Here is a 22422-nt window from a genome sequence, read left to right as displayed (position 1 = left end):
TGCACATTTAAAATATAACTTTGACTTTTCCATATTTTGCATGTACTACTCTTCATTTAGTTCTCTAGGTCTGTAGTGTTCCTTAAAAACATGTGACTAACACCAGCTGTTAGTTTTGATTTTATTCAGAGGTCACAGAATCACTCTAACTCAAGGTGCAAAACAGCCACATGGAAGTGATGCAATCATTGGGCAGATTTGACCCTAGCAGTGTCAAGTATTATCCAGCTTTTTGTGTTACTCGGAAAAGTTTTAAGTGCAAGGTACTATGGCACAGACCTCTGAAAAGAAACCTGAACGCTTACTAATTTGCAAAGAATTGGAGTCACAAGTTTGGTCGTTTGTCAGCAAACTTAAAACAGTTCTGAACCAACTGAACAAAGCAGTGGGACAGCAAACAGCAAGCCATTTGGGAAAAAACAGCAGCAGAAATTTTTGGACCAACTTCCACTACTGGAGTCATGGTAAATTTCCCAGGATTAGCCAAAGCATCATTTAGAAGGAATTGGTGTCATTTATTTCAAGAGGTGGAAACAATACCGTAAGTTCTCTTAGTTTGCACTGTCTTCAGCATGAGGAGGGGAAGGAGGTGTTGAGCATACCTTGAGGACTAAGCTACATATTTCTAGAATTCGAGGCAGTAGCAGGAGATCATGCAAAGCTCTGAGCACAGGCTGTGGTTTGTTTTGTTCAGTTGACCAAATTCAATGTTTTTAACCTGTACTTAATTCTTTTATGAAGTTAATGGTGTCAAATAAAAAAAAAAAATTGATCAATAAAACCTCCATTTTAAGAATAGCATGAATGCAATTGCATTTGTATTGTTATCCTTAGTGAAATGCAACAGTTTACATTCTAAAGAACACACACTTAACTATAAATACTTTTTACACACCAATTCTAAAACAAAAAATGGTAATGAAATGCTTTCTGAGAAGAATGAAAAATCCCACTGAATATAGCCAGATGGTTCATTTAACATTTTCCAAGACACCTATCTTAACCCTAGGTGGTCAGGACACTGAAAGATCTGTGCACTTATCCCAAACGCATTGACAAAAAGGTGTCTTAGCCAAGAATATCTGATCACTGCACCTCCCATTAGAAAGAGCTGTCCTAGTCTCACTCTGTTCCTTGACTAAAACAGGGCATCCCGCCAGCGAACACTCCCTCAGCAGGCTGACAGCCTCACGTTTCTCTTTCTCTCTTCCTTTCCCAGCTTTAACTGTCCCTTTCACACATGATGCCAATCCTTTCCTTTGACATGAGTCTAGCTTCTGAAATAGACAGCATCTATGTTGGGATTGGCTGCGGAGAACTGGATGAAAGGAAATGATGGATAATAATGATGACGGCAGCTGCATGTGGCAAGAAGCATAGAAAAGGAAAGTCAGGCTGAAACCTTCTTCAGCTACCTCTCCATGTAATGCTGTGTTAGTCCACGAAACTCATCTAAGCTGATGTATTCTTGAAGAATCAAATCTACACATCATTCCCCTACAACTCCTCACATTCAGCTCTCAAAAATCAGCTAATTAATGTCACATAACAGATGTGTGAACACGTAATGTGTATGTGCTCACCTCCCTGCATCAATGAACAATATACTGCACATTGCTCTTCTTTTTAAAGCTTTACTGAAAATATTCTTTAAATAAGAGGGAAATTTTTATTTAGAACAGTGAATTATTGTTTGCTCTCAAATATGACAAGGTTTTTGCATCTTTATGCATGGTTTAACATGTTAAGAAAACTAACATTTAACTTGCAATGCAGTTTTGAACAAACAACTCTAAAATAGGACATAGACATGAGAAGAACACGGTGCTCTTCTGAGTAGAGTTGGTAATGGATTGAGTTGCAAAATATTTAGCACTGAATACAAAGATAGGTAACAGCAGTCATCTTGTCTCCTCTGACACCTGTATAGCAGAACTTTTCCTTCTCAAACTTTAAGTATTATGCTTTTTATGAACCTCAAACTTTTCCACATGACATACATATAAATGACTAGCTGGTGGATGTTGTTTGAAACTGCAGGAAACTCAGAAAATATAGTGAAGACTTAGTTTTAAACCAAAGACTAGTGAAATGCTGATGAGTCCTGCCAGTGACATTAATGAGTTCTGATCAGGTACTTTGTTTCTTAGAACTAGTTAGTTGCATTTTTATTAAATTCAATGCTTTTAAAATCACAAAGCTCTAAGAACTTGGAAAGTTTTAAAAAATGTATACACATTATAAGCATACTGAAAGAACAGAATGACTGTCAATTTAGAAGTTTTACTAACTTCATGATCTGATAGATGATCTACCAAGATGTCCCTTTTAGGAGAAAAGAGTTATGTTTGATAACAGCACTTGCCTGTACTGGAAAAGCAACTAACCATACTCACTAGCAAATGGACACTTGTGCTAATTGTTGTGCTGATTTAGCCAGTCATATTAGTACAGGCTTCACAAAATATTTAGCCAATTAAAACTGAAAATCCAGAATAAAGGCAAGGATAGTGCTACTGGCATTTTGAGTATATATATACTATAAAGTTATCATTAGCAAATACTCACAAAACGTGCTTTTACTCTCTTAGGAAGCTCTTCATCTAGTGTATAGATCTCTTCTCTCTTCATTACTATTTGAGAACCATCTTCAAATTCAACCTAATTGAAAAAAATGGGTATTTAAAAATAAAATCATATTTTAACTCTCGCGGGAAGTTTCTGGGAATGTATCCAGACAAAAATATATGTGCAAACACAGAAGATCATATACAAATATTTTGCTATTTATTTTAGTAAGGTAAAATTAGGATATAACATAAAAAAAATGTTATTTCTTAGGAATTGCAACACATTCCTAAGCTGAAAATAATAAGTAAGCAAAGAGACTTCAAAATCAACACTGACACACATACATGTATTAGATTAGGAATGTTGAGCAGTACCAACACAGACAACATTATTTTGTGGAAGTGACATATTACAATGTCCTTGTGTCATTTATATTTGCCTCTAATTTTTTACTTGCTTGTAAGAAATAAAAAAATAATTTTAACATCCTGTGCTTCAAGGTTGAGGAAGACCATGTCAAAAGAAAGAACGTATGAGTGACAACTAAGGAAATACCAGTTAACAGAATTTTATTGAATCTGATGGAATTCTTTAAAATGCTCAGTTCAGAAGATGAAAAGCTTTATCATGCTTAGGTTTAGATTTAATCCAACATGAACCCTGTTAGCAGAAAATGAGAAAGGAAATGTAACTAGGTGTTGGGAATGTTAAAATGCTGAGGCTTTGAAGCATTTAAGCCTTTTCAGTAGCTGCTTTTTTTTTTTAATATTTCATCTAACAATTGTGAATTTCAGCTATTATCTACGACTGCAGTATTAGTTCCCACAGCAACTGTACTTCAAAGTTTGGTGTAAACTTAAAAGAAGTCTGACTCCACATCCTTAGGTGACCTAATGAGAACCTATGAATGACAACAGTTTTAGGCTGGAAGAATAAGCCCAACTACATACATAGGAAACCATTAACTTATCAAAAGTATTGTCATAGATCAAACTGAAAAAAACATATATTTGAACTTGTAAATGGACTGGGTTTTCCATTCTCAAAAGTCAGTGTACAGATCTATGAACTATTAACTTCTTTAAAAGCAATTTTTTTACAGCAATTTAACAGGGATGCACAGATCTGGAATGCATTTAAAATACACAGAGCACAGATGGACAGTGAAGTCACCAAAGTCATCCTTGCTCCTCTCTGTTCCTGTTACTAACACCATAAGCCTAGTCTGGCAGTAGTATGTTAGAGGAACTTAAAGGTCAATTTGGCTTAAGCTTGTTTAATAAAATTACGGCAATTTAGGCATTTTTCACTAGGATACAGGAGCAGCCTTTCTGCTTTTCCTGCTCCCTATTGCACAAAATATTTGGTAACACGTTTTTGCACAATACAGTTGGTAATAATGCTTTTTGCATCAGTGGTGAAAGAACTGGGCAGGAAAAGAACTGTGCCAGCTCCATGAGAACAGAAAACCACCTCCTGAATGGGCATTCTTTTTGTTTTTACTGGTAGTGTACAGCAGCAAGGAACTGCTTCAAACCACAGAATCTGGCACTTTGCAGTATAAAATATATTGAACATTTACAATGAAGAGTAACGGGAAGTTCTTCAGCTATAATTCAGCATACCACACTGGAAATAAATTTGCTATACTGTTAAAGGCAAACACAACAAGAGCTCCTCTAAGACTTTCAATAGTATGATTCATGCAAAACATAAACCCACCATCTCTAACAGCTCAACTTTAATCCAGACTTCAGATACTACATTTTAAATAATCAATTTTATCCAGTAAGTTATTTTATTTGGACTTCTGCTGCTGTACTGTGTCTGTGTAGTATGCTATTCTCTCCATGAGATTTTCTTTTATCAGGACATCATATATTAAAGGGTCAGCTGAAATTGTTAGAAGGCTATTAATAGGGTGAATGGATAATGTAATCATCTCAAATGCAGCTCAAAAATAAATAGTGAATGTCAATATCAAATATTATCAAGATACCAAACATAGATCACATATTAACAATTTCACTTGAACACCTGTTTCACTTGGCATGTATAACTCTGCTTAGGGATTGTGTAGGCTACTGGGTCGCGAATGTCAAACTGAATGACGCAAATTCTGGTGCATTGTGTCATAGCTCCTGCAGGCACAAGTACTGTCATATTTGTTACACATGTCTCATAAACATGAGGAAAATTTACAGAATTATCCAAGTAGAATATATTTTCCTTATTAGATCATAATACTCATTTCTTGGAGTTCTTTTCAGTCTTTCCTTTTGTCATACCATGTAACAGATCACAAAAGACTTGATAAGAGAATCTGAAGGCTGCAACAGAAATCTCACAACCCAGAAGAAGAATGGAGTATGTGTATGCACGAGTCCTGGGAGCTATCAGACAGGCTGTGTAGACAGACCAGAGGAAAAACTACTCATGTATCTTGAAGTTAGCCTTGCACCCTCCATGTAATAGACTTTCTGTAATCCGTGGCCATGTTCTGGCAGCCTCCTCTCCTGTCCTACAGATTGAAGTACTTGTTCATCTCCAAAGTCCTATGCAGTGCAATCTGGACTCCCTCTAATCTTTCATCTTTGCTATTTCCCCTTTGATAGGGGTTGTTACATGCAGTTTACAGTAATCATCTCCCATGATTGTTTTGCTGGGGAACTCCAAACCTTGCTGAACCTCCACATGCTAATCTGTTTTCCTTAAACTAACCTGATTTCATCATGTTGTCCAAAAGGTCTAAAACAAGAGAAAGAAGTTTGTTCTGACTATGTCAGATTCCTTCAAATATGAAAGATAACAACATTCATCTAATTTACCTCACAGCATTCCTCAGAAGACCAGCTGTTTAGAACATTAAATTATTTGAAGATTAATGTTACTATAGAACAATAATCTTTATATTTTATAAAGAACTTTTCACCTTCACAACATAATACAGCTGCTAAATATAAGGGAAGAGGTAAGATTTAGAGACTAGCTCAAGGGATCAGGCATTTGAGGACTTGAGTTCGATTGCAAGTCATTGGCAAAGTGAGAAGGTCAATGCAGCAAGTCATTTAGCCTCCCTGTGCCTTAATTTATCTGCAGATATAATAGTATATTTGCCATTTTTGTAGAGTAATGTGAGGCCTTCAGATGAAAAGAGTTACATAAGTGAAAATGATTATATATATATAAATGAAATATACCCAGATTCTCATTCTTTCAGAAGCGGTATTATTATTGTGATTGTTTTATTGCAGTTTCTACCATTCACCTGGGTAGTCAAAGCTGCTGACTGATTTTTCTCAAAGGCAAGTACATAAAAAAACAATTATTGTCTCTGTGAAATCAGAAGTCAGCTTTTTAACCTTGCCTTCAGTGTTCAGTTCCTTTTCGCCTTTGCTGAGGATAAAACGCTCCTTAGATTATGTGTTAATTAATTCAAAAGTGCCTCAGACAAATGAAACTGCGGCTATTTATGCTCTTCTTTTTAGTGTCCTCCCTTCCATCCTTCTACAAAATGCCTAAGGTTCATGGTAGTCACATACCAATACTTAATTTTATATCATTAATTGTATAATTACCTGACATCATATAGAAGTAACCTGAAGAATATAACAAAAGTTATCTTTCAATCTTAATATTCTACCTGTTCACCTGTGTTCTTATTAAATAACCCGTTTTCTTGATTTTATAAGAACAGGTGAAACCTCAACTCCCAAAGAGTGCACACCACTTATTAATGGTTTAGAGAGCTTTATTTATTAGTTTAAATGCATTAGCAGTTACAATAAAAGTCCACACTCCAGCCTTCTGCAGCTTTGAAGGTGTGGCTGGCCACTCTAATGCTAGAGCCAAATGAACAATTTGCAATAAAGACATCTGAAAAACAGGCACATGGTAATCAATACAGACACTCACCTGATACATGTGAGCTATGTTTGTTCCCAGATACTTTGCACCATACAGTTTTCCATCAGGCCACTTCACTTGGACAACCTCTCCTTCTGCAGGTGGGCCCAGCCTTAGGCAATCTCTGCTCTATTTACAAAGAAAGATGGATTCTCAAATCAGTGAGTAAGCCACTACACCTTCAAGTTACCAGTAAGCTGCTTTTTACAATTATGTAATTGGAGGAGATGTATCACCATGTGTGTTTCGAGTTTTACAATCCTGCTGATGGGCTAACAGAAGATACTGTTAGCCTTTATGAAAACGACATACTGACCAAAGAAAAATTCTCTTTACAGCCTGATGCTGCATTGGCAAGGCAACATATGCATAAATCTGATAGCTATCAGTAACTGTTATGCATTTCCCCCAAAATTAATTTCCGTCACACATTAAAAATAAAGATCACAAAAGTGCAATTGCATAAGTGCAACACTTTCTCTTTTACATATTCAAATGACTCATGTTTTGTTAACCACAGCACATTTTTGCGAGATGCTAACTTTGCTGACTGAAACATACCCTGATGGATCCAACTATAAATGGTGAGAATGCCAATGAGTTCTTTGCTTAGCTGATGGAGAAACACTGAAAGAATCCAAATGCTTACAAAAGGCTTACAAAGAAGAAGTAGGTGGGATTTTTTTTCAAAAGATATGAGGCTGTGTTTTTGCCGTGTTTTGGCCAAATTTTGTGCCTGACTTGCTGAGCGTGTCAGTTCGTGCTTGTCGCAACATATCCTCGTTACTGTTTCTTTTGGCCATTATGACTCAGTATGACCTAAATGACTGATTTGCTGACCACACCCCCATAACAACAGCTGTCCACATGAGGAAATGAACAAAGGACCAGAAAAGGCTTGTGTCAGGTCTGTGCTCACCAATTCTTTGGAAGATACTTCTGCCAAATACTCACCCCAACAAAGGCATCTATACTTCGTACTGACTACATCACAAGACTTGTCATGGAAATTAGTGCTAATTCAGTGGCATATTCCTAGGTGTGAGAGGACCTGCTTGGTGACCATGTTATCTGAGCTCACTGCTAAGAGGTCTAGACTGGGAAAAGAAAAGATAAAGCCAAGGACTCAGGTACAAGGACTCAGTGACAAGGTCCTGCAGGCCCTGGTATTATCTCAGGTTGCTTCAGTACTATTACAATTTTCAAAGTCTCAGCTTTACATAGAATAACTTACAAAAATACTGTATTTTTTGAGTTCGACAGTTCACTTCTAAGAGAGGCCAACAATCACCAAGACAAAGAACTCAAAATGTGGGAGCAAAAATGGACCACAATAATCCTTAGTGAGACATTGCCTTCTTACAATATCATGCTAACCAAATCCAGGCTTTATAAACTGTTTTTTAATCACACGTAACTTAATCCATTAATTTGATTGAACATATGAGAAAAAAAAGTGAGAAGCTGGATTTTCACAGAAACACACTCTCCTGCACGACAATACTGTCTCTGTCATCCCTCAGGTGCTGTGCCAAGGGGACAGCTCTAAAATATGCTCTGTGTGTTTGCCTGGCTCTCCTGACTCCAGCTGAGACAGAGTTAATTTTCTACCTAGTACCCAGCATAGTGCTGCATTTTGGATTTAGTATGAGAATAATGTTGATGATAACATACTGATGGTCTACACTAAGTCAAGGACTTTTCAGCTTCTGAAAGATGCACCAGAAGCTGGGAGAACACAGCCAGGACAGCTGGCCCAGACTGGCCAGAGGGACGTTCCCTGCCATATGACGTCAGGCTCCGTATAGAACTGGGGGAGCTAGCCGGGAGGCGGGATCTCTGCTTGGAAACAGACTGAGCATCGGACTGTTTTCTTTTCCTTTCACATTTGGTGAGCAATTGCATATGTGCATCACTTGTTTTATATAATAACAATTACATATACACACACATATATATACATTGTTATTGTTATTACTATCATTATTATTCTCTTCCTTTGTTATCTTTGTTATTAAACTGTCTTTATCTCAACCCACGAGGTATTTTGTCCATTCTCCTCCCCATTCCCCTGCAAGGGTAGGGGTGAGTGCAGCGGCTCCATGGTGCTTAGTTACCGGCTGGGGTTAAACCACGACACTGGCAAAGGTTGCTGTGACAGGCACAGAAAGATGAAACCTTTCAACTATCACCATATATTTGGGGTAGTAGGTGATATTACTGTATTACCCTTCCTAGTATTCCCAGAAGAGGCAGAGGGAAAGGGGAAAAGATTCCAACAGTGGAATAATTATGACTTCTCAGGGAACAGGGATTGCTAAATACTATCATAGCTCTGACTATAAATTAAATGAGACTATATTTTTAATGCTCTCTTCTCAGTGATGACTGTCAAGATAGTTATTGTCGTTATCATACTTTTTCCTCTATCTATTTATTGCTGAAGTGCAAAAAGGAGTCTTGGGTAAGTGTCTTGAACCAAACTTTTAAAATGCATCATGGAAGATAGCAGATTTCCTGAAAACAAACAATCTATCAACAATGTCAAGCCAAACATTAATTTTCCAAGAACAAAAGCCCAGCATGAATTGCTCCCTTTGCACCTTGCACAAGAAGAAAATCTCACAGCTTCTCTAGGATGGCTAATGGAATTGCTCATATGGAAAATTAGAGTTCTCATGCAAATAACTAGACAAATAACAAGCCCATTCTTCATGTATCACCACAATGTCTTAGTCTATGGAACAATGTTTGGGAAATTCGTACTAAATAGTTTTGCTGATTTCTGCCAGAGTTCCTACCTTTTATTTTCATATTATATAACCATTTTAGAGATTATCTTTTAACTGCAAAAAGAATTCTTATCATTTTCTTCTGAGGAATAATTAGACCCATTTCTTAGGCTGATAAAATTGCAAAAATGCGACCTCACATTTCTCAGTCATATAATGAAAAGTCAGGCATCAAGATACGGCAATCCTTCAACACTCCTATATATCAGCTGTAAATAACATACAGTGTGAGCCCAATCTACATTCAGCTTGCAAACTGTGTACATTTCCTGTACAATTACATAATATATTTTCTTCTTCACACAAATGGACAAAATTGTGCCTATCTGTACTGAAAAGCATATTCACTTAAGTGACCAATTTCACATTGTAGCTGTTTCACAGCTCAGAGCATGGTCAGCTACAGAAGTTGCTCAGGGACATGTCCAGTTGTGTTTGTGTATCTCCCAGGATGAACACTTCACCACCTCTCTGGGCAACTAGCTCAGCATTCAACAACTCTCACAGTGAAAAAGTCTTAAGTGAAGAAAAATTCCATGTTAAGGAATTTCCTGTATTTCAGTTGGTATCCATTGTCTTTCACCCTGTCAGTCTGTACCACTGAGAAGTGTGTGGCTCTGTCTTCTTTACTTCCCCCATCAGGTATTTATACACTTGGATACAATCCCCCTGAGCTGGGTTTGTCTCCTATGCTGTCAGGAATTCTTGTGTGCAGCACTACAGATAAAGCAGATTTTTTTTGCTATTTTTCTCTTCTGGTATTCCTTTGTTTTTATCACAGAGGTTAGACAATACTTTGGTTCATTAAGGCTACACAGAGCAAGTAGCAAGTAGCAAATCCAGTTGCAGTAGCAGGGTGGTGATGGTTGCCACAGACTACAAACAAATGTGGAGCCACACTAAGAAAGAAAAGGGAGTAAGTCTGCACCTGAAACAGGCACCCAGGAAATGTGAAATTTAATTTGAATACAGCCACTAACACTTGAAGAAAATGTCTTAATTTTTAAAAAGTTTAAAAAAAGATGTTCAAATGCTTTCCTAAATCAAGGCTAAAAAGCATAGATATTCTGGTCTAAGTTGAACTTATGAACTATTGAGACTATTCTCCAAAACTGTCAGAAACTGTATCCTCGGACACCTGCAATTTTATTTTGACAATGTTTTGTCTGGCAATTATGTTATTAATTCAGCTATTTCAAATTCAACAATTATTTTAGAAATAAGAATATAAAAGCCATTGACTACTTCTAGGTTTGATCCAAAGGAGCCACTCTGAAAACAAGTATCTTTAGTGAATTCAGAGGAAAGAGAAAACTCTGTGGTGCAATCCTTGAAGTCAAAAGGGCTAAACTGGCTCATATCTTCAGGCACTGGCTAAAAGAAACCTACAATTTAAATTAATCGTAGAAAGGATACTGTAGTCTTTCATGACAAGATCGTAGTAGGAAACTATGAAATTATTCTGTGACTACAAATATCAGTCAATGTTAATTTACAGAGTTTCCAGTCTGACAGAAAGCTAGATAGAGAGGAAATCTTAAAAAGGAAAATATTGGCCAGGCTGAAGTAGAATATTTGAGTATTTAATGAAAAGCAGTAAGTTTTCAGTTTGAGGGATTTTTCTACAGTGAGGAAGGCAGGAGTTGAACAAAAAAGACCTAGAGACTGCAATATATTATTTAATAACAATTTTATTTTTAAAAAAATTCTTTTCGGGTTAAATACATGGAAAGAAAAAAGCTCTCAGAAAGATTTCTGAATATTTTGAACACACAAAACCCCCATCATTTCATTCTTCCTGAATCTAGAAGCAGGAAAAGTTTTTCATTAGGTAGTACAATGTTCTCCCTTTCAACAGTCAGCTTATAGCTCAGTGTTTGATCCTTCAGGAGCTTAAATGCAACCAATTCCTTCCAAATCTGATTCAGTCTTCGGTGAATGTGCAGTGTGATTGCTGAAGAAGGGATCAATTAATGCCTTTAAGTAATGGCCATAAGGTTAATATTGTATTTAATATCATAGCAATAACATTGGTTACTGCATCTCAAGAATTTGTCTGAAAAGAGGAAAATGTGGCCCATATGGCATCTTTTAGAGGAGGTGTAAACCCAACAGTAGTCAAATATTTAAAATTGTTGCTAGAAAACAATCACATTCAAATGGAAAAATGCCAATACTTGTCTATTCAAATCAGGGGGCAACTTTGCCAGATCACAAGGCTCTTGTTAATTGTTTTGATGATGTGATACCACCCTGACTCAATAGAAGAGTTCTGATGATGAAGGCCCCCCGATTCAATTCTGCAACTGATAACCTAGACTAGTATGTGTTGTTTTAAATGCTGCTTTTGCCTCCCACTCATACTTTTGGGATGAACAAAATCAATCTCCATCTTGATCAGATCAGAATATTTTCTGTGGGAGATTACTAAACTCAGTTCTCGCAGCTGTGCTCCTACAGTGGGCTTAATAGGAAAGAGGATAATGGAACACGGCAAGGTAAAAGATCTTTGCAATCCCTAAGTAACAGTGTGAAGACCCTCCTCTACAGCTGATGAATATTACTGCAGACCAGTTTTCCCTTAACATAGCCCTAAAACATTTATATACATGTATATATCTATAACAATACAATGAAGATTGACATTGCTTTTTCCTTGTATAAAAAAATAATGCCAAAAACTTGAAAAGATATTGAAGGAAAATCAATCTATGGTATACCGTATTAAGTGGAAATATTATCTGCAAGTGGTTTACTCTTGAAGTTTACTCTTATTCACCACTAACCTATCTGAATAAACATAAATTCTTCCCTTATAGCTGCACTGTTTTACAAACTTGAGGTTTACGTTCATAAACTGGCATCATTTAAAGTAATTCTTTAGACACGCAGAGTAGCCTTTTTCTTTTCTGAACCATTTCATTCTTCTGGAACTTGTTAAATAATTTTCAAATTATTATTATTTTTCAAATCACTATAGTTTAGACTGTATTCAAAATACAGTATTTTTGTTTGTTTAAATTGTGTTCAAATCACAGCATTTTTCTCAAAGTCACTTAGCAAAAATTTCTGCATCTCCTCTGTATTCCTGGGATTTACTTGCTGGTTTGCTTTGTTTCCAAAACAAAACACAAAAGGCCTCATTATTTATTCAAATTTTTGTCAAACACCATTGATGGTATAATTGACAAAAACAATACAGGGCTAATGTGGTTAAGTGTGGCTCTTGCAACAAGTTTTGTGAGCTAGCACATACTTCTAATCCTGTTTTTGCTGTATGGCTCTGTAACACAGCAACAGAATGAAATACACAGAAATTGTATAAATTATTTTACTTAATGGTAAAGGAATAGTATTTACACGGAACCTGATAGGTATTATTCTTCCTGGGATGCTATCAGTTTAAAGAGAGTTTAAATGCTAGCTTAAAACTACTATTTGTAACAATTATTTTAGCTGAATATATTTTTCATCCTTTGAAGTTATTCATTACTTCTCTTGCATATGACATCAAAACCCTCCAGGAAAATATATTCCAATCAATCAACAGCAGTCTTGCAGGAAAACTGTGTAAGAATCCATTTTATTGTGCTGCTGTGGCTTTCTGTATCAGAGGGCTCTTATGAATCCCACTATGTTGCTGTCACGCAACTTGGCAAGAAGGAATGGCAAAAGACAGAGGTAAGCAGCAGCCTGGCTTCAGCCCCGCAACATGCCTGGCGATACAGATCCTTTCGTATCGTTCCATCCCTGATGCAAAGGGGCCATGGCACAATATTGTAATCCTCCTCCTGGCAGACTGAAAGCTGATAATCTAGCCCTGAGGTTTCAAAGATCAAAGAGAAACAGATACCAAAATGACGAACTAGAGCTAAATCACTCCGTAATTGCAATAAACCTGGCCTTCCTATTCTGCGTAGCCACATATTTTTTTACTATCACTCATCTTGCGTTTGTTCGTAAATTTATACATATTGTTAAAATCAAACCACGAAATAGAAACTGTCCATTTTCTGTCATTCCCCACATTGCTTAAATCCGTAAGAATGCCTGAGACCTTAGTATCGGTCTATCCAACCACAAGTTGCATGGAGCAAACCAAAATATCGACTCGTTTGGGCTTTTATCCTAGGAATTCCATGGTTTCTGAAAAATAACTTAAAATTCATGCATGGTCTCCGAAACCGACTAACCAACATCTCTATCCTCTTATTCTGGAGGAACTGAAATTCATTTCACAGCAAATTCAATTCATAGCACATTCATTTCAATTTGTAGCAAACAAGCATTCTGGTATTAATCACAAAATCAAATTACCTCTCACAACACAGACAAAACACACTAACTACATCTGATTTTCACTGATAAGATTTCAAACAGATTTCTAGTCCCGAGATTTGTAACATGAAAAAGTAGGAAAAATCTGGGCCTGATTATTGGGCTTTTGCACAGAAATGGTCCCCTCTTGCTTACTCTAGTTGAACTGCAGCGGTCATTTCTAAATTTTCCCCTTAAATTAGGACCCGAGTTAAATTTAACATCCTACTTCATTGGTACTAGGGGTACCTGCCAAGAGACAGCACTCTCTGTACTGACAGAAACCAGCTGAAGATGGCTTGAAAGGGAAGGAGTGCAGGACTAAGCACAGGGTGACCACGCTGTCAGGAAGAGTTAGCTCTTGCTGTACAGACCCAGGAGAGAAAAAGGCTCCCGTGGCAGAGCAGGAAAGGTACCTCTGAACAGCCCCGAGCATGGAGCTGCAATGTCCCCAAGGCCATTCTGCAAACGCACTTAATGCAAGTTGTTTCCTCTGCCTACCTTACTTCAGCTAACATTAACTTTCAACCTGAGTGCTAGTGATTAAGCTTCCAGAGTCATGCCCACCAGTGATTGTTTCATAAGGAGCACGACTAACGTGATTACAGCTAACACCTCCGATTTAGAAAAGCTTGTCATACTGACAAACAATGTAACCACAGCTGAAAACAGTGAATATATCTACCAACGCCATTAAAGCGGAAATGCAGAAACAGATTGTGGAAACTCTCTGAAAACAACTGCTGATCTCAACACACTGTCAAACTATGTTTTCTTTGGGGAAATGATAGTATACAGTAGTTAATGCAAATTTTTAGAAACACAAAATTAGGTTTCGTACGTTCCAAGATGATTTGAATGAAAAGGAGAGTGGTAGCTCATTTGCCACACTCAGATTTTTATCTAAACGGGAACGGCAATTTACACAGTGCATTAGCATTTGAAAGAGCAGGCCTGATTCCCAGGAGTGCAATTCTGGTTTTGAATTGGTATAAATTCAGTGAAATCACCAGATTAACAGAATAGTTACTGTAATTCAAAAATTTAGCCTTGGATCACTGAATGCATAGTACAAAAACACTTTGAATTTATGTATATGATGTTGTCCTTAAAATGTTACTGAATCTTCTCTTATAAAGTGACTACATGCTTTCACCAAAGGGAAACTGGAAGTCAAACTGGGTGACGCATTCCTGAAAACATCTAAAAATTTCTTACTTCCCTTTCAGCTTAGAAAGTTACTATTTCAACCACTACACTGCCCCCCACCCCCCCACCCCCTCCCGCAAATCTGGAAATATTTTGCTCATGAAACATACAACAAATAGGGTAATTTCCCAGATCTGAAAATCCTACGATTCCTGGGTTATGTCAGAAAAAAGGTGGGAGGGAAAATAATGCTCGTCCCCCACTCCCAGCAGTCCCACTTCATCTCAACAGTTCCTGTGCAATTCCAGGGATTTCACTGTGCTCCACATGCTCATCACAGCTGTTCTCCTTGTGGTTCCGGACATGGATGCACACTCACTTTGCAAAGACAAGAAGCATTGTAATATATTTCTGTCTCTCACCTGCTTCCCTGCAAAGTCAGCCATCTCATCATAAACTGCAAAGTAATGGATTATCTTCCATTTTGTTTCTCCTGCTGAGCTGTGGGGACGTTACTGTCAACTCATGTAAAATCATTATTGATAAGGATCCATAAAACATTCCATTATAAAGTGGAAAGGACATTATACACAGGAAACCATGGAAAGAAAATACTTATATTTGAAGCTTTAATTTGCCTTTAATCTATCCTATATTCATTTTTTATGCTTATCTATTAAGTTGTCTGTCTTTCTACTGCAACAGGAAACAAAGAAAAATCAAGAGCCACAGAAAAATAATTTCTGTTCTCCATAACGCTGGCAAGTGAAAGTAACTCACTTAAATCAATACGGTTATAGTACGGTACAACAAGCTTCAGATTAGAATCAGACTATTGCATCTTCTGATGTTTTGCAGCTTCAAGGATTCATGATGGAATAAAAGCCTCCGGTCTGAAGCCTTAGAACTTAGTCTTTGCTTTTTTAAAAGTCTGATTTTAACTTAATATGATCACAGTTTTAAAAACAGGAATTAATTTGTGTTAGTATTCAGAAGATGCAAACAATGAGTTGTACGTGCAAAGCATAGCATTCTGTGTAGTAGCGCTTGCAAATCCAGTGCAAAAGTTCAGCTACAAAAATGTGTTAAAATAAATTTCTCACCTCAGATGAACTTGAAATAAATTCTTCAAAACATATATGTATTTAACTTCTTGGAGTATTTCACAGAACAAGAATGCAAAATCCTACACACTTTTTACAAATCCATCTAACCAGGAAAAGAAACTCAAGCCTTCTCCTCACAGACATGTCACGCAGCTCTCAAACTTGCTTTCCAGATTTGTTCAGAATTGTCAGTCAGTGGTCCCATCATACAAATTGCTGAGTAATAATTTCAACTACAGAGCAGTAATTTCATAACGCTTCCAAAAAAAATTGTGCCAGCCCAAAATGAGTAGCTGTATTGGTTCTGGCTGCGATGGAGTTAATTTTCCCCAGAGCAGCCCTCGCAGCGCTGTGCTGTGCGTTGGTAGCCAGCAAGGTGCTGGTGACACACCAGGGTTTGGCTGCTGCTGAGCAGTGCCGGCACACATCAAGGCTGTCCCTCCAACATTTCTGCCCCCCTCAGCAGCAGGCTGGGGGTGGGCAAGACCTTGGGAGGGGACACAGCTGGGACAGCTGGCCCACCCTGGCCAAAGGGACGTTCCGTTCCGTATGGCGTCTGCTCAGCGATAAAAGCTAAGAGATAAGGGGAGGAAGGGGGGGCATTCATTATTTATGACTTTTGTCTTCCGGAGCAACTGCTACGCGTACTGAAGCCCTGCTTCCCCGGAAGTGGCTGGACATCGCCTGCTGATGGGAAGTAATCTTTTGGTTTTCTTTGCCTCTGCGCATGGCCTTTTGCTTTATTAAACTGCCTTTATCTTGATAAACAAGGTTTTTTCCATCTTATTTTCTCCCCCGCTGTCCAGCCGAGAAGGGGAATGATAGAGTGGCTTGGTGGGCACCTGGCATCCAGCTAAGGTCAACCCAACACAGTAGCTCATTATTCAGCTCAGAGGCTCAACGCTGTCTCAATTAAGGAATAATAACTTTAAAAAAGCTTGCTAAACCTATTATAATTCATAAGTCTCTTTTCCTACATATCACAACTAGTTTTGAGGACTTTTTGACTAAGTTTATACCAAATACGATCTATCCTTTTGTTACCTTCAGAAATGGATTGCTTGATTTTCTATTTCACAGTCTCAGACGCTGCTGGTGATGGTGATACTGGAGTGCATCCTAAGTATCTATACATTGCCCAGAAAGAGTATGAATTCAACAGTTATAACAGAAATAATTTCCTTACCCATTCGTTACAGATTTACAAGCCAGTATAATAAAACTGAACCATTAGCTACTATTGTCTGTCAGAAGTCGTGGATCTTTCACACATACAAGGAGGCAGGTAAGCACTACTATTTAAAGTTTTGATTTGAACAGGTAGACAAGCAGAAAACAGTTGTCAGAAGAGGTAAAGAAAGGCATACAGAAAAGAAATCACCAGAAAAATGCTGGAAACTAGTCAGGAGTTTAGTCATTTATAATGCCAAACAAGACTGATGGAGGAAAAGTTACATTTGTCTGGTTTATATGACAGATTTTCAAAAAACCACAGCATCCTTTGGAAATTATTAGGACTAGAAACAAATCTTATATTTTTTATATCCAAGTGGACATTAATGGACTGTCAAGACTTACATGCTTGTCCAGTATTTCCAAATGTCCATTGTTCAAGCAGTATGTTTTTTCAAAAGCAGTAGCAAAATTATTAACAGATACGGAAACTGAGAAGCTGATTGAGAGTCCACATTGACATATGCAAACACATATTTATTGCACCAGTTAGTAGTCATGGACAAAGCCATTAGGGAGAAGTTCTTGTAACAAAGTAAGACTTTGTTCTTGAAGCTACATCCTGAGCATTGACACTCAAGGCCCCCAGAAGTGCTATCTTTTCTAACCTGCACATGCAAAAAATCCTCCCTACATAATGGCACATTGTGGTTTAAACTTATGTTCCCTTTAGCCAGCCTGTGACGGAAATAATTTTTGAGGAAATATCTAGCTAAATCCCACTAGTTCTACATCTCAGAGGAGGATGAAGTAAATCTGTTCTGTCTCCCATTAGTCTAGTAATACTATCATTGGGATAATCTGTATTCAGCCTGACCCCTTTGCCTTGACTTTACCCCACTTAGTTCACCTCATGTTGAGCAACTTCTAAGATTATAAATCCCCACGCAGCTTCAAATCTCTGCCAGATATCTAGGCCAGGAAGGACCATTCAGAATCTCAGTGAGTCCACAATCATCAAGAAAGATAGGTTAATTAGCAAGCCTGTGCACACAGCATATGTATACATTAGAGTGTTGGTCATGAGATGTCAGAGCTTTCATTTTGTAATTTTGTAGGGGTGTAAAGTGAGCATTTGTGGGCCAAGACAGAGGTAGAGGATTGCAAAGAAGGTCCCTGGCTAAGAAAAGTTTGGTGGTTTGGGTTTTTTTTTTTAATAGCCTCTCACATTACATTGTTATCATACTTGCAAGTTTTTCTTCAAATACTGGGAACTAAAATGTGCTCCATTTTATTACAAAGAAAGGAAAGGATAATAATTTTGGGCTTTGTGAAATTTAGGCACACTGTAAGAAGTTGTAGCCTTCGTGGTAATTTCAGTGAAGTACTTTGGCTGTCAGAGTTCTCAATAGCCCTGTTCCTTCCTCCCCTGCCAGCGGTGAATTTAAAGTATGGATAGATACAGAAAAATAGAGCTTCATCTCCTCTGCTCTCTTCACACTGAAGGCTCTCTTGGGTGCACTACTGAAAGAAGGTACTTGCATAAGTATCAGCATAATTCTGTTAAGGATTCCAGGTATCACTGCTGGGATGTTAAAAAAATCCACTGCTTGGTGGGGTTTTTTCATGCTTGAATTTTTTTCAGGGAAGGTGGCATCCACTTCAAAAATCAGTGGTACACCAAAAAAAAAAAAAAAAATCAGGCAAGATGTTGGATGGACCAACTTGCACATGCAAAAATAATTTCTTGTTCCTGCTTTTGATAGCTGCAGTCAGAATGTCTTAACCTAAACTAATATACACCTTTTCAAAAGTATGTTTTTTGGATTTTATTGGGACCTCAGAAAATTACCATAATGTGGTTCTGCAAAACAAACTCATGAATTCCTGAATATAGCATCCAAGGGTCCTTCCAAACACATCTCCCTTCCTCAACTCTTAAGATACTCTTGCTTATAAAGAACATTTACAGCAGCATTCCATAAGTTACAATACCACCTAGGATGGTATTCAATTTATAGATTTTAATAAGTAAAGTCCATTTTGGGTTGTGGGCATGACAACCCACAGATCAACTTTACCTTGTCAACAGAGAACTCCTACATTTATACACTTAATACTGAACTAAACCATCGTGTAGGTATGTCATGGCAGCAAGACTAAGTACACTCATTTCTGTTCACCTAGTTTGCTTGATAACCACAAGGTGAAACTACAATAGCAAAGAATTCTGTGTAAACTGGTCACTGGAGGACCAGGGTACTTACTAGGGCAAGTGGCCTGGAAGCGTGTCTGCCATTTCAGGAGACGTGTGTTCAGCTCTCCTGTAATCAGACCTCCCCACAGACTCAAAGTATGCTTGACTCTGCAATTATTTTTTTTCTTCCTCTCTTGCTTGCAATCAATATAATTTCGTGGGATCTTTCTGCCACGACTAAGTATACTGCAAGGCCTGTTTAGCTGTAATTTTAATAAGGTAATGTGGGAACAATGTCATCCTTGGCTCTAATTTCAGGTTATATATATATATTTTACTTACACGTGCTGTTAAGGCATTATTGACAGCCAGAATACATAAAGAAACAAATAAAACTCCTAATTCAATAACTAGAATATTCATTTCTAGCAAACTGCCAAGATATGCCAGTGGAGATATGTCCACCAGGTTTTAAAAAAAAAAACAAAACCAGCATGGGACACCCTCCCTAACTGATCAGGCCAAAGAACTGAGACACTCTGTGATGCATAATCTAGAAACTGACATCTAGCCTGTTGGGCAAGGCACTACTCCTCCTGGTGCTGAGCTAGGGACTGTGTGACATGTTACAGAGCATTCAGAAGCGGCAAGCGGCACACATACGTGCTGTCTGTTGGTAGCAGTTACTCAAGACTGCACAACATGCACTCCCCACTTGTGTGCACGCATTGTTAAATTAACTGCTAAAGCTGTCATCTCACCTCTTTTAAGATATCACGTACTATCCCCCCTCACTGCAGTCTTGCCATGACTTACAGAGGAAGTTGTCCTGCTGTTTCTTCCAGCAAAAAAGTCTACCCACATACTTCTTTGCACCCTCTTACACCTGCTGTGTTCATAGAATCATAGAATGGTTTGGGTTGGAAAGGACCTCAAAGACCATCTAGTTCCAACCCCCCCTGCCATGGGCAGGGACACCCTCCACTACACCAGGTTGCCCAAAGCCCCATCCAACCTGGCCTTGAACACTTCCAGGGAGGGGGCAGCCACAGCTTCTCTGGGCAACCTGTTCCAGTACCTCACCACCCTCACAGTAAAGAATTTCTTCCTAATAGCCAATCTAAATATACCCTCTTTCAGCTTAAACCCATTACCCCTTGTCCTGTCACTACACCCCCTGATAAAGAATCTCTCCAGCTTTCCTGTAGGCCACTTCAGGTACTGGAAGGCTACAATTAGGTCTCCCCGGAGCCTTCTCTTCTCTGGGCTGAACAACCCCAACTCTCTCAGCCTGTCCTCACAGGAGAGGTGCTCCAGCCCTCTGACCATCTTCGTGGCCCTCCTCTGGACTCTCTCCAACAGCTCCATGTCTGTCTTGTACTGGGGCCCCCAGAGCTGGATGCAGTACTCCAGGTGGGGTCTCACAAGAGCAGAGTAGAGGGGCAGGATCACCTCCCTTGACCTGCTGGTCACACTGCTTTTGATGCAGCCCAGGGTTGAGGGAAAGTTGACTGGTTAGCACATCAACAAGCTATCTAATGGGTTTAAACATTGTCATAGAGGAGTGATTATTCTAAGAAATTCTGACAAGGTAGAAATCAGGTATATATATACTCAAGCAATATCTTGAAATAAAAAAAAAAATCTATATAGCTATGCCTATATCCAACACCTACACTTAAAAAAAACCCAACTGATATATTTAGCAAATGCTAAAACAAACCAAGAAAAATACAAATGAGAGGAGAACAATGTATATATAACCTGCTTTGGCAGTTATTGAATGCTTACACGCAAGCAGAGTTTCATGAAGCTTCGAGACTGAAATTTCCCTGCTCCCCATTTTCCTCCTTAAAAATAAATCACTGTGCCTGAACATTGGAATTGCGGTCTATTGTGAGCTGAGCTGAAATTATGTAGTGGATTCAGCACATACTGGAAAAGCAGAAAGCTCCTGCTATCTTTGTGAGCTAGTTGAAAAGTGAAAACAGATTAGAAAAATAAGTTCTTCAATAGGCAGCAACATTGCTTTCACACCAGATTTGATGAATAAGTCCTCCCAGCGGCACTAACACCTGATACGCACATTGCATGGATTAGCAAGTTTTAGTCCAGGCAGAAGAAAAAACATTTTTTTTTTCCCTTCCAGTAACTGCTGCAGGTATATTATCTAATGAAAACACAACAAGATTTCTCTAAGGAATGTGAAATTCGTTTGGTGTTTCCATCAAACAATTATATGTTGTTCATCCACTATCTGAGAAGCACTGAGGCATATCCAGACCTGATTACATTTATTCTTAGCTCCGGATCAGACTGCCCCACTAGGGCGGCAAGCAATTTCTCCTCTCTGCCTTACCAGATCCTTGATGCAGGGATACACAAAAGAGGAGTTTCTAATAACAATACAGCCACATTTGCTTAATATCTTGATCATCCTAAATCAGAATGTCTTTGATCATTAATGGAGCCTTTCAGAGTGTTTCGAATTAAAGGATAAATTTGCAAAGACATGTAACAGGGATTTGCTGTCTCCTATTAAGACCGGTGGGAGGTAAACAGCTCAATCCCCATACACTGCTCTGAAATGTACCCTTTCAAATACTGTATTTTCAAAAGGCATCAGACTTTTCAATAACTAAGAAGCTTCTAAGAAAAACAGTATCATTTCCAATGATGTTTCTGTCAGCCAATGCTACTTCCAGGCCTGCAGAAAACAGAACAGCTCAAAGACATTCACAGGAGAAGAATATGGAGTACTGCTAAGGGTTGTGCCCCTTGAGCTGCAAAGCATGCATTCTTATGCACTGCTGCATATGCCAGACTCTCCCCCACTACATACAGAACAGGACACAGAGCTAAGTGACAAGTGGTCTTGCCATAAATAGCATTTTCGCATACCAGCATTCACTGAAGACTCTAACTTTGAGAGATTATTAGCAGGAGGTACACCAAAAATACCAGTTCAGCGCAAAAAAGACTCATAGGAGCATTAAAGTAAACAAGGATTAGAGTCATATTGTGACAAAGACGTCAAGCGGCATCTGATGAACACAACGAAGGTTAACATCCAATGGATTCATTGCAAATGTGGAGGGCAACAGAATCTTTCCCTGGTTGTCTGCAAATTTTGTTCATATGGGCTATCTAAGTGCACAATGTGGTCCTTAACAGTTCTGAAAACCATGGTAGTCTATGAAAGTGCATAAGG

At 38.3% G+C, this 22422-nt stretch overlaps 1 protein-coding gene across 13 annotated transcripts in view; it reads right to left on the bottom strand.

Moving 5' to 3' along the window:
- KDM4C (lysine demethylase 4C) overlaps nucleotides 1–22422 on the bottom strand; it is a 268964-nt gene that overhangs the window by 1125 nt on the left and 245417 nt on the right. For 12 of the 13 annotated variants that reach the window (XM_054809237.1, XM_054809233.1, XM_054809234.1 and 9 more), the window contains 2 exons: nucleotides 6487–6606; nucleotides 2569–2661 (listed from right to left, as the gene is read on the bottom strand). In XM_054809237.1, coding sequence (XP_054665212.1) covers nucleotides 2569–2661; nucleotides 6487–6606 — 213 coding nt within the window. Of the gene's footprint in view, nucleotides 1–2568; nucleotides 2662–6486; nucleotides 6607–16885; nucleotides 16969–22422 lie in introns of those variants that run through there. The other variant, XM_054809241.1, reaches the window with a different exon arrangement.

Source organism: Grus americana, chromosome Z (genome assembly GCF_028858705.1).
Source record: "Grus americana isolate bGruAme1 chromosome Z, bGruAme1.mat, whole genome shotgun sequence".
Lineage (NCBI taxonomy): Eukaryota > Metazoa > Chordata > Aves > Gruiformes > Gruidae > Grus > Grus americana.
Note: the sequence above shows the minus strand (reverse complement) of the source record. Positions and strands in the feature narration are given on the sequence as shown.